Here is a 12,304-nt window from a genome sequence, read left to right as displayed (position 1 = left end):
TAATGATGAAAGAAAACATGATTTATACAAACTATCGTCATTTCTATTCCTAGAGAACTGATTGAAGGTACTTGCAGCATATTGTACCCCGGCAGACGGACCCTCCATGCCGTAAATTTACTTTAAATTATATATTATGTAATGTTTATAACTTTTTTTGCAATTAAAGTATATTATTATTATATTATTATTACTCATTAATTAATGGTCACTAACCACCACACATTTTTATTTATGTACAATTTTTCTGAATGTTAGACAGCCACTATGCGATTGTCTGAAATGTTAGAACTGGTTAGTTTATGCATTTGAAATAAAATTTTGACATAGGAATGGAACGCAGCAGGACACAGAATTAATTCACACAGTAAGTTCTAAAATCAAAAATTTATGTACACTATTTACAATCGAATAAGCTGCAATGAGATTTCTTTCAATCATCTTCAAATATTTCTTTTTTCTGTTGTTTCAGATCCATCTCGAGGATTAACTGAATGTTTTTCAGTATTTCCAACTGTTTTAAAACTCCTGAAAAATATCTGTATTAATGAAAAATGTAATTTGCGGATGAGATTTAGATTTAAGATTATATTGTGGATTAGTTGTGTGATATTTTGATGTTTATTCTTTCTTTAAACCAGTTTATGGCTGAGAAGCAAACATATTCTGGTCCATTTATATGTTATAAAAATAAATAAAATTTGTTTAAGCTCTGTTAGATGCTAAATATAGAAAATAACTTTTTATCCTTTTAGCTCATCATTTAATCAGACTTAATCTCGATTATCAATTTTTCTTTGTAGGCAAAAGATAAATAATACAAAATAATAGTACATAATTGAATTTTTCTTTTAAATCTTACCAATTTCTTCATGATATGCCATTTCTCGCCCTTTCTCGATTCCTTTTTTATAATAATCAATTCTTTCTTTGTCCAGCTCATCTTTAGATTCGTTCAACGCCTTTTTCAAGTGATCTATTACTTCTTTTTGCAATTCAATTTCTTGTAACATGTCCTCCTACAATTTGTGCATTATTCAATCGTCTCTCTTCATAAGAAAAAGGGCCTGTTTTACTTGCTGTTTCAAAAGTTCCGCTTTTTTAATTTTCGATCGCTTTTTTTGCCGGAACATGGCATTGAATCTGTCGACGATGTCTTGTTTGAATTCCATCAGCTCTTCGACTTCTTTCTCCTTATCCTCAAGACGGGACTTCAGTTCGGATATAATTTTTGTGAATTTGGCCCTTTCCTGAAAATTGACATGTTGCATTTGATTTATCGAATGCTGATTCAATGTTAAAAAAAAGTCAATGGCACAAGGTTTCGCGACTGTAAAGAAATTATGACTGATAAAATTTTTTAAATGACTGACCCATTTTATGGCTTGGTAAACAAATAATTCTTTGTTTTGAATAACAACTAATTTATAGGAATATTCCAGAGCATCCAAAATTTTTTTTAGCTTTAATTACCTTTGCCTATAATTAATAAATAAAACAATGATTTTATAGAAGTGACCATATTGGCCGAGTCGTTAGGGTATTGAATACTGGCTCAACTCATGGAATTTTAATTGATAATAATATATAAAAGGTGGTAATAGTAGCTTGACCTCTTGTCTGCGATGCCTAACTGGTAGTTTGATGTTAAGCCCTGTTGCAATTGCTAATTTTTTCAAGCAAAATGGCAAAATATGGCTGAAATATCTTAAGAAATTGATTTAATTTAGTGTTTATGCTTAAATTAATGTGTGATCTAACTTGCAATTTAATAAATTTAAATACAATATAAAAATTGTTCTATGTACAGCAAAAGAAACATTTTTTTATTTGCTATAAAATATACAAGACTCAGATTAGGAGTAAAGATTATTTCAAAGGTTTTGTAAATAGAATTGGATGTTCTTATCCTAGCCAATGTAGTGTCTCAGTTTCACTGAATCAGTCTCAACTCTGCGAAAGGAATGATAACATATTCACCAGTGTGATTTCAGCACAGATAGGCCAACTCCGCCTAGATAATCGTAAATTTGCAACTAATTTAACTGTATCTTTCCAACCCACTTATCTTGATAAAAAAACAAACCTTTGTGTAATTTATATTCTGTTTACTTTGGTCATATCTTAAGAGTAGACATTACCTGGACTATCATTTTATCGCTTTCGTCATTCAACTGGGATTGTAGCTCTTCGAAAGCATACGCCTGAAAGGAAACAGTGAATTGTTTTTTTATATTTTCAATGTTAAATTTTTCGGATTACATTTTCATCCAGCTGTCTGGATTTCTGTTTAACGCTTCTTTCCAGATCTCTGATCCTTTGTTTCGAATCTTTCATCTCTTCCTCTAGCTCCTTAAGAAAAACAGTCCATGCAATTTGTATGGCTCCACTGGACTCAGCATTGATCATTTGATGAAGTAAGTCTATCATGGAAGAGTGTCTGTGAAAAAAAAATAACAAGTTATATAAAATAGTTATGCAAAATCTTTAACCAATTATCAAAAAATGAAGAAGCAGAGGTATTAAAAAGAAAAGTAATAAAACCTCTAGACTTTTCGTTGGTGCTGATTTCTAAAAAAACATATCAAAATACAACTCACAGCCATGTAATTTGTGTAGTTATCCAAAAAATTTATTTAAAAATTTAAGCAAAAATTTATTTGCAAGTTATTTGAATTATGAACTGTATAAACAAAATTATACAATTTTAAGGTAAAGTTGTCTTAAATCTTTATAAAAGAGTTGTACAAAAGTTATAAACATAATCATACAACAATTTATAGGCAAAGTTATCCCAAAACTTAAAACAAGGTTAAACTAAAGTTATAAAGAACAATTTTTAAGCAGTTTTCCACTAAGTTGTAAGCATAGTGGACCTGATTAATTATATTATAATACTTATTATGAGTAAATAAAATTTGAATTGGATTTTGGCCTCTTAAGCCTGACATGGTTGCGGTTCGTAAAAATTACCGATCATGACCTTAATTTATTTGCATATCATGGAATCTGTATTATCTGACCTACATCGTTGCTAGTTCTATCTAATAGATGATTTTGTATTTTAAAAACAAAAATAATTGAAACTAAAAGAGATTGTGTATTGTGTTAATGCTTGTTTACCATTTTTCTGAGTATTTAGTAAATTAATTAATTTAGTTAATTCTGTAGTACGGAGTGGAAAACTTACAATATAAACCTGTGTGATATGCGAGAAGCAAGAAACCATTGTAAATAAAAAAAAAAAAAAATACAAATTCACACAAGCATAGAAAATATTAAATTAATATAAATAATTATCAGAACTAAAATGAACAAGGATTTGTATTAATAAATAAATATATTTAAAAAAGTAACTACAAATGTTGCATAAATAAGAAAGAATGAATTTAATAAATTTATTATCTTTGACCTCTCTCATTGTACATCTGCACCTTCTTTGTGGCCATTGTTGGCTTCTTAAAGGACATGAAATCAAAACATATAAAACAGGACTTTTATCTGGCAATAAAAATCCAAAGACTCAGCACAGGAAATGGCAAGAAACTAAAACATACTTGTCAGACCTAAACCATAAGAAGTTGGCGAAAATTTCCAATTCTTCACCCTGCTTTTAGTCCTGATTAACTGCTTATAGTTCGATCTTAAATAGGAGTTTTTTGATTTGCCACAGGACAAAATTCCTTCTTATTATTTTTGTTTCACAGAGACAATTTTTTTTCAATTCAAAGGAGTTAATAAGCTGCCTCTCTCGGTTTATAAACCTGACCAACAATCTCTTTACCCACAATGTACAATTGAGAAAAAATCAAGTTAGAGATGTTTTGCCCATTGAGATACTAAAAAGCAGGGTTATCTAGTCAGATGTATTCTCTAATTCAAAGATTATTGAAAATTGGTTATTTTTGATGCAAAACTAAACTTCAAGAAATCAAGTCAGCATGTTGACAGTTATGAACTTGACCGATTCCCATGCCTTCGGACAGTGAGACTGTGTAGTTTGTATATGAAAAATGGAGGTGAAAAAAGAAATTTTTTTCCCTTTTTCAAAACAAAATGTTTGGGGGTGTCGGTATGACACGGCGCTCATCACTTTAAGGTAAACGTCCTGTGTTTAAATCATGAGGCCCTGCATTTGAACCTGATATACTTACAACATGGGCTTAAAAAAAAAATAAAAATAAAATGTGGAAACGTTCAGAAACATTTTTATCAGAGGTGTAAAAATTTGTGTAATTGGTCTGCTTATCCTTACTGGTTTGGTTCAGTGGATAGGTAGACCAAAGTTATCTGTATATGTATGTTTATATGTCCAAATTACAGGGTTTTCATCCACATGGTGCAGACCACAGGAGGAAATCTCCCAATCAAAATATAATTTTTCTCTTGTTTATTTCAAAATCATTTTCATGTGATTAGATATTCATAAGGCTAAATTTTGTTAAAAGAAAACAAGATGGAACATTTATAATTGTAGTTTAAGAGTATAAAACACACAGGCACAAACAAAAAAATATATGCTTAAAATGAAAAACAATTTTGAAAAACAAAACACTTTCTTCAATAATAAAAGTTTGTGAATGTTCAACTTGGGATTAAACAATCGCTGATATTGATATTCCAATAATATTTCAATTGCTGTTAATTAGTAACAAGTGCCGACTAATTAGTCTTAATAAAAATGGTTATGAGTTACTGTTTGGGAGTAAAACTATCCTTTTGAATTATTACTCTAATTAAACTTTTCATTATGTGGATAAAACTTTTCAGAATAATGTTGTAAATATTAAAGATGGCCGATATTAAAAGGTGATTTTACAAGTGCAATCACTTCTTTTATTTTAATCAGTAAGATTTTTCCATGTGGTCTGCAGGGTAAACCTGTAATTTAATCTGTCACAGACCAAACCAGTGAGAATACAGACCAAAATTGACTGGTAATGACTGAACTATAATAAATGGGTCAATATGATTTTATCGCAACTAAAAGAAAAATTATGACAATTTTTTAAATATAAAGCATTTAAGTATTAAAATAATTGTCTAAAACAAAATATAATCAATGTTTTTGATTTTAGTCAAGAATTTATTAGGGAAAAAAGACATGTTGTTAAGGCAAGGAGAACAGTTCTTTATCCAAAAAGGAGTTTTCATCCTTGTTTCAAATTTTAGAAATCACTGTGCCAATGCATGGATATTTTTCACAGTACTTAGTTAAATTTGATCAAAAGTAAAGTTTCGCAATATGGGTGAGAAAGTTATTTGTCAATTCCATCTGGTTTAGAAGGTAAACCTGTAATAGGATAGGCAACCAAAATGACCCGTGATTTGATCAATTTCATTGATTTTAACACAATTACAAGCAAAAGAATGTACTATTTTGGCAATTTTTTAAAAATATTTAAAAGATGAAGCATTTAAGTATTAAAATAATTGTCTAAAATAAAATACAATCAATGTTTGAGATTTGTAAGCTTTATGAGGGATAAGGACACATGCATTTAAGTAAGGAGAACGGTGTACTGATGTTTTTTTCTCCAAAAAGCTTCATGGTTATTTTGAATTTTAGAAAATTTAGAAAGAAACACCTCAGAAATGAAAGGATATTTTTTAACAATGCTTAGTTAAATTTGGTAAAACACAAAGTTTTGCACTTGGGAGTAAGTTCTTATTTTTCATGGATTCTTTTTTTTTACTATTACATTACAATTAACATGCTATAAATGGTCTGAAAATTGTTTCTTTTTATCAGATCGAACTTCCATGAATAAAGGATGTTTTTGATAATATACTTGAAAAAAATTAATTTATATTAAAACGTGATAAAAAAAATTATCCACGAATTATAAATAAAAAATACACTGTCTTCTAAAAAATGTTATATAATAGAAATATATAACAGTTATAACAGTTAAATATATATAGTTATATTTGTATAACATAAAATAAAAAATGACAAATATTTTTTACAAAATGGCCATCATGATTGGAGGAAACTAATGGGATATACAAAGATATTTCCTGTTTTTTTGCTCGACCTTTTTTAAAGTAAAGATATTAAACCATGAATAAATAAAATGAATAAATAAAAAAGACAGTGTCTTAAACAAATCTATGTTTATAATAAAAATTATAAATAATAAAATATATACAAAATTATAATCATATAAGTAAAATAAAAAATGACAAATATTTTTATGAAATGACCATCATGATTGGAGGAAATTAATGGAATATACGAAGTTATTTTTTATTTATTTTTTGCTCGTCTATATCTCGTTTATTATTATTGTTATTAAAAAATTAATTAATATTAAAACAGAACATAAACAATATAACTTATATTTTTTTTAGGAAACTACAAATTATAAATAAAAAAGAGTGTCTTATTTAAAAAAATAATTAATATTAAAACAGAACATAAACAATACAACTAATTTAAAAAAAAGTAAAACTATTAAACCACAAATCATAAATAAAAAAAGACAATAAGTAATTTTTTAACAAATCTGTTACTTAATACAAATTTTAAACCGTAAAATGTGTATAAAATTATATTTTTATAACGTACAATAAAACATTACAAATATTTTTATGAAATGGCCATCATGATTGGAAGTAATTAATGGAATATACAAAGTTATTTTTTGTTTTTTCGCTTATCTACATCTAGTTTATTATTATTATTAATTTTTAAGGGCGTTTTAACGGTAAGGTCATTTCACGCCCTACAATGTAAACCCTATTATTATTAATGTTATTAAAAAATTAATTAATATTAAAACAGAACATAATCAATAAAACTTCTGATCTTTTTTTAAAGTAAAACTATTAAACCTCGAATTATAAATAAAAAAGAAAGTGTCTTTTTTTAAAAAATTTGTTACATAATAAAATTTATAAACAATAAAATATAATAAAATTATATTTTTATAACGTAAAATAAAAAATTACACATATTTTTTAAGAAATGGCCCTCATGATTGGAGGAAATTAATGGAATGAACGAAATAATTTTTTGTTTTTTCGCTCGTTCGTTAGTATTATTATTATTATTATTGCATATTGAGTTTATTTGATGTATAATTAATTTATTTACCTTTGCATTGAGCTGAATTTGACCCCGAATTTGATTTGCTTAAACTCGTCGTCGTCGTAGTTCATTGAATCGAATTCTCCAGTCGTCTCGTCGAAATCTAAACAACATCCACTTTAAAACACAAAAAACAACCCCAAAGAACAGAAGTCGCCAAATTTTACCTACAGAGAACAGGCCGTTCCATCTTGCTTTACACAAGCCAAGATTAGAAAAAAAACGCAATAAAGAACTGGCCGTGTTCGGCTAATCGCCGAATTATATAGAAAATACAAATTCAAGTAGCCTACGACGAGAGAACAAATAAAATTGTCATATTATCATATCGAAATTTTCATTACAATTATTTATTTTACGTGACAGGGAGAAGAGCGGTCGAGAGTCGGCCGTCTTACAAAACCAGCAAAGGAAAACTTTGCTTTTTGATTATTCTTTATCTCGGATTAGTTCGTAGATAAAGTTAAGACCAATCCTTATCGAGAAACAGTTTGTGGACAACGATTAATTGACAAGTGTCATAAACAACCAAGCGCCAGGTGATGTGTTTATCATACACTTGACCAATCACTTGTTTCTTACCTAAAGAACTTTATTTTGTTAAATATATTAACAATATAATATTAATATTAAGCTTAAATAGTTATTGTAGAAGGAACAATCAAGACTATAAACTGGGCGAGTCAACATGCTGGCTTGTCTGCGACAAACAAACATTTTGCAAGTGCTTTTCTCCTAACGTTAAAAATAAAAACCTTGTATACTTAGTCGAGTATCTGAATAAACAACTCTGTCTTCTGAAAGTTCAAAGAAGCTCAAAAGGTTTTGATGAAACAATGGTAAACCATCAATCATGTCTCCTTGGAGGTACTAATTTGAAGATTTTTTCAAAAATACCAAATTATTATCACCTGCAAAGTTTTTTTTAGATAAAAGGTCTAATTTGGATGCTGGAGAAAATTTGCCATTGGTCGGAAGGGACATATAATCGTGGTCAGGGTATAAGCAGGGAGAGGCCACGTGCTAACTCTATAAATTTACAAAAAATTTGCCTATGTCAAATACGTTCAATAAGAAGGAATGTTGTACTGCACCAAGTTGATAAAGTTGACTTTAGGTTGATCAGGACTAAAAGCAAGGTGACGCTTATAATTTGATGTTTCGAAATTTTACTTGTGTTAAACATAATCTATTTGCAAGAGCTTGACGTGATTGTTTTGAACAACTAAAAAGCATCGAGTTTTTTTACACACGTAATGATTTTTCTACATAAAAGGTCATTTGAGTTGTAGAGCACGAGCGTCATTGGCCGAAAAGGTCCATAATCGTCGTCCGGGTTATAAGCAGGGAGAGGCCACATGCTAACTCTATAAAATTACAAAAAATTTGCCTGTGTGAAATACGTTCAATAAGTAGGAATGTTGCACTGCACCAAGTTGATACAGTTGATCAGGGATAAAAGCAAGGTGAGGCTTATTATTTTGATTATTCGAAATTTTACTTATGTTAAATATAATCTATTTGCAAGAGCATTGACGTGTTTGTTTTAAACAACTAAAATGCAGCGAGTGTTTTACACACGTAATGATTTTTCTACATAAAAGGTCATTTGAGGTGTAGAGCACGAGCGTCATGGGCCGAAAAGGGCCGTAATCGTCGTCAGGGATATAAGCGAGGAGAGGCAACATGCTAACTCCATAAACTGCAAAAAAATTTGCCTGCGTCAAATACGTTCAATAAGAAGGAATGTTGTACTGCACCAAGTTGATAAAGTTGACTTTACGGTTGATTAGGGATAAAAGCAAGGTGAGGCTTATAATTTTGATTTTTCGAAATTTTACTTGTGTTAAACATAATCTAAGTATTGACGTGTTTGTTTTAAAACTTTGAACGATAAGTTGGGAATACTGAATAAAACACACCGCCTTCTGGAAAAAAAGCCAAAGGGCAAAACAACTCGTACTTTTTGAAAACCCAATTTGAACCACTTGACCAATTTGTACAACTACATACAAGACGACTAAAAAGCATCGTTTTTTACACGGGTAAAGATTTTTGTACATAAAAGGTCATTTGAATTATACAGTAAGAGCGTCATGGGCCGAGAAGGGCCCATAATCGTCAGGGTTATAAGCAGGGAGAGGCAACATGCTAATTACCCAATTACAGTATATAAAAGAAAAGTATAATTTTTTTATATATTTTTGAATGGTTATTTTTATTGCATGAAAAGAAAAATTGTTTGTTCGGGGGTAGTCCCATTTAAATCTTTAAACATAACATTTAAATTATGTTAACTAAAAAGTTGGGCGATGGCGTATTTTTTAAAAATATTTTAATTTATCTCTCGCCATCTCTTTCTCTCTCTCTCTCTTTCTTTCTTTCTATCTATCTCACTCTCATTCATTTTTGTATTGAACTACTATTTGTATCAGAAACGTTTGATGGCTATCAAGTATCAAATAAAAAGGACGTAAGAAGGAGGGCCAAAAAATTTTTTGGTTCCATTAGGCCCAAATTTAGATTTGGAAGGTGTGATTTCATATAATTTTTGTAATTAATTTAAATATATATAGATTGAATATTTGTCTACAGTTTGATCAGAATCTGACCAGGCTGATCTGTTTATTCTCTCTGTTTTGGCCGAACTCATTTCCTCTTGGGGTTTTTGTCCTTTTAGGGTGATATTACTGTAAAACGCTGACTCTTTTTTCTTCTCATCCCGTACGTTACGTTGTGTCTTTTTGTTCGAATCTACTTGATTTAATATTTTACTCGATAAATTTGTTATTTCTTTAGAAAGAATGAGCCATTTTGTTCTTGTTAAAAATAGAAAAAACGTTTAAGAGACTTTTGACTATTGCTTCACCCAATCATAGAGCTAGTCACGAGCTCAAACAAATCCGACCTATTTGAAACGAAGTCTCGACCTATTCACGAATTCGTGAAAGATGAGACGGCCCCGGGGCCCCCGTGTAACTTTATGTCAACAAACAAATTGAACTTTATAAAAAAAAAAAAATCTTGCCCCCTTTAGATTTTGGCCATTTTTCAGTACTAAGGAAAACCGCTGACGGAATCAGGTGTCACAAAACCTCCTCAACCGGGTCGTGTCCTCATTCCATGACCCCTGACAAATCAATTTACTTCATCGGGATCCCTCAGGGTGATATTACTGTAAAACGCTGACTCTTTTTTCTTCTCATCCCGTACGTTACGTTCCGATTCGTGTTTTCAGCGTTTAACCAAAATTGGCCTTTTTTCATCTGTTAATTTGGTATATTTCCATACTACAACTACTTAAAACACTAATAATATGTTTGATACTATAGTCAATATTTTAGGTAAACAAGAGAATCTCTTACAGAAATTTTTCTAGCTTTTCTCGGTGTGGTCTGCTTGGTAGTTTTGGCAACTGGGTTAATTGACTGAATAGTCAGACCAAAATTGCTGCAAATAGACAGTCTGAAAGCTAGGTCAGGGACATAAAGAGGGCGAGTCAACATGTTGACTCTTGATTTTTGACATTTTATCTGATCTAAAAATAAAGGATCCCTAACCATCCATAAATACTTGCAAGTCTTGTAAAACTTTGTATGTCAAGTTGAGAATACATCCGAACAAAAAACTCTGCCCTTTGGACAAAAGCGCCATTGACTGGGAATAGCCATAATTGTGGTCAGGGTTATAAGCAGGGTGAGACAACTTGCTAACTTCATTAAATTGAGATAAATTTGTCTATGTCAAACACGTACAATATGAAGGAATGTTGTCCTAAAGCAAGCTGAAATTTTTTGAAAAATTTGACAACCGTGTGCAATTGATCAGGACAAAAGGAGGGCGAGACATGCTGACTACCTTTACATCGGGACAACCACATACCCAACATCTTTCAAATTTTAAAAAAATATCGAATTTTTATCACGTGTAAAGATTTTTTACATGAAATGTCAAATTTTGGATTTTGAAGCAATAGCGCCATTGACTGGAAAGAGCCATAATTGCGGTCAGGGTTATAAGCAGGATGAGGCAACTTGCTATCTTCATTAAATTGAGAGAAATTTGTCTGTGTCAAATACGTACAAGTCTTTGAATCTAAAGCAAGCTCAAAATTTTTTGAAAAAATTGACAATCATGTGGAATTGATCAGGATTAAACACAATGCTGACTACTTTTACTTCTGGACATCCACATGCCCAATTTCTTTCAAGATTTTTAAAAAATATATAATTTTTACACGAGAAATGATTTTTCTTATATAAAATATCAAAATTTGAATTCAAGAGTACCATTGGCTTGGAAGAGCCGTAATCGCGGTCAGGATTATAAGCAGGGTGAGGCAACTTGCTAACTCTATGGAAATGCAAGAAATTTGCCTGTTGTCCTGCAGCATGTTGACAAACTTGACCTTGAGACTGATCAACCGCTTACGGTGGATCAGGGATAAAAGGAGGCTGAGGCTTACATATTTGAATTCTCGAAATTTTGCCCGTGGTAAACAGAATCTACGTTCTAAAATATCGTCTACTCTTTATGATTGAGAAACAGTCTGATTTAATAGCCTTGATAATTATAATTAAATTTAATAGTAATATTAAAAATATAAAATTTCATTTAGCTGTTTTTCTGTCGAACAATATGTCAGGGTGTTGAATTATATTGCAAGCAATTTTATCACACAGTGACGACTACCAATTCAAGACATTTAACCCGATTATAAACAAAAATAAAACGATTAGAAAATCTGAATCTATTCAGAAATCAAATTATAAAGAGTCGTAAAATAAACTTTTTTTTAGGGGGGCACTTAATATTGTATACTAGGTTGTTACAAAATGCCTTATAAAATAAAAACAGTAAATTCTTAATCAAATATTAATCCTTATTTAACTTTTGCTGTTTACATAATTTGTCATTGTTTACTTTATCTAATCCCTTAGTCAAACTGTACTCAAGCCTTCTTTGCATTTCATTAATTTCAACGAGAATGTCTGGTGTAAATATTGTGATTCGCGGTCTTCTGGAACTCAATCGAAAAAATAAGGGTTCTTAAAAGAACTCAATATTATAGGGTGTAAAGAAATAATACAAGACGATGAATATTGTCCGTGTTTGACTCGGGAAAAATATACGGAAATTTAAGTCAACATGTCTCATTCTGGTTTTAGTGATCATCCTTAACCAGTTGATTCATCAGTAACGGGTAGTTCA

General features: G+C 30.3%; 1 protein-coding gene and 1 long non-coding RNA gene across 6 annotated transcripts; one reads left to right on the top strand and one right to left on the bottom strand.

The window, feature by feature from the left end:
- Window positions 1-368: 368 nt before the first annotated feature.
- Window positions 369-7,514, bottom strand: LOC106673484. Of its 5 annotated transcripts, none has more exons than XM_014405628.2 (8): window positions 7,453-7,514; window positions 7,261-7,382; window positions 7,100-7,196; window positions 2,263-2,440; window positions 2,142-2,204; window positions 1,077-1,250; window positions 863-1,019; window positions 369-528 (listed from the first exon to the last, which is right to left on the bottom strand). In XM_014405628.2, the coding sequence occupies exons 3-8, from the start codon at window positions 7,162-7,164 to the stop codon at window positions 434-436; spliced, it is 732 nt and encodes a 243-aa protein (XP_014261114.1). In that variant the 5' UTR covers window positions 7,165-7,196; window positions 7,261-7,382; window positions 7,453-7,514; the 3' UTR covers window positions 369-433. The 5 variants fall into 5 exon arrangements, with proteins under 5 accessions (XP_014261114.1, XP_014261110.1, XP_014261111.1 ...); XM_014405624.2 differs by having other exon boundaries at window positions 7,265-7,382; XM_014405625.2 differs by having other exon boundaries at window positions 7,265-7,382; window positions 7,438-7,510.
- Window positions 7,515-7,591: 77 nt separating this feature from the next.
- Window positions 7,592-8,226, top strand: LOC112127082. The gene is made up of 3 exons (XR_002910382.1): window positions 7,592-7,632; window positions 7,737-7,960; window positions 8,023-8,226. It is a non-coding gene; the product is annotated as an uncharacterized LOC112127082 (long non-coding RNA).
- The last annotated feature ends 4,078 nt before the right edge of the window (window positions 8,227-12,304 follow it).

This window comes from Cimex lectularius, unplaced genomic scaffold, assembly GCF_000648675.2.
Source record: "Cimex lectularius strain Harlan isolate CLEC.00 unplaced genomic scaffold, Clec_2.1 scaffold86, whole genome shotgun sequence".
Classification (NCBI taxonomy): domain Eukaryota; kingdom Metazoa; phylum Arthropoda; class Insecta; order Hemiptera; family Cimicidae; genus Cimex; species Cimex lectularius.
Note: the sequence above shows the minus strand (reverse complement) of the source record. Positions and strands in the feature narration are given on the sequence as shown.

Excerpts from the sequence above, each read along its gene's own strand:
- LOC106673484 (XM_014405624.2), bottom strand. Across the intron at positions 2,205-2,262 it reads CCAGACAGCTGGATGAAAAT|GCGTATGCTTTCGAAGAGCT; the intron begins GTAATCCGAAAA and ends GTTTCCTTTCAG. Across the intron at positions 529-862 it reads GGCATATCATGAAGAAATTG|GAGTTTTAAAACAGTTGGAA; the intron begins GTAAGATTTAAA and ends GATATTTTTCAG.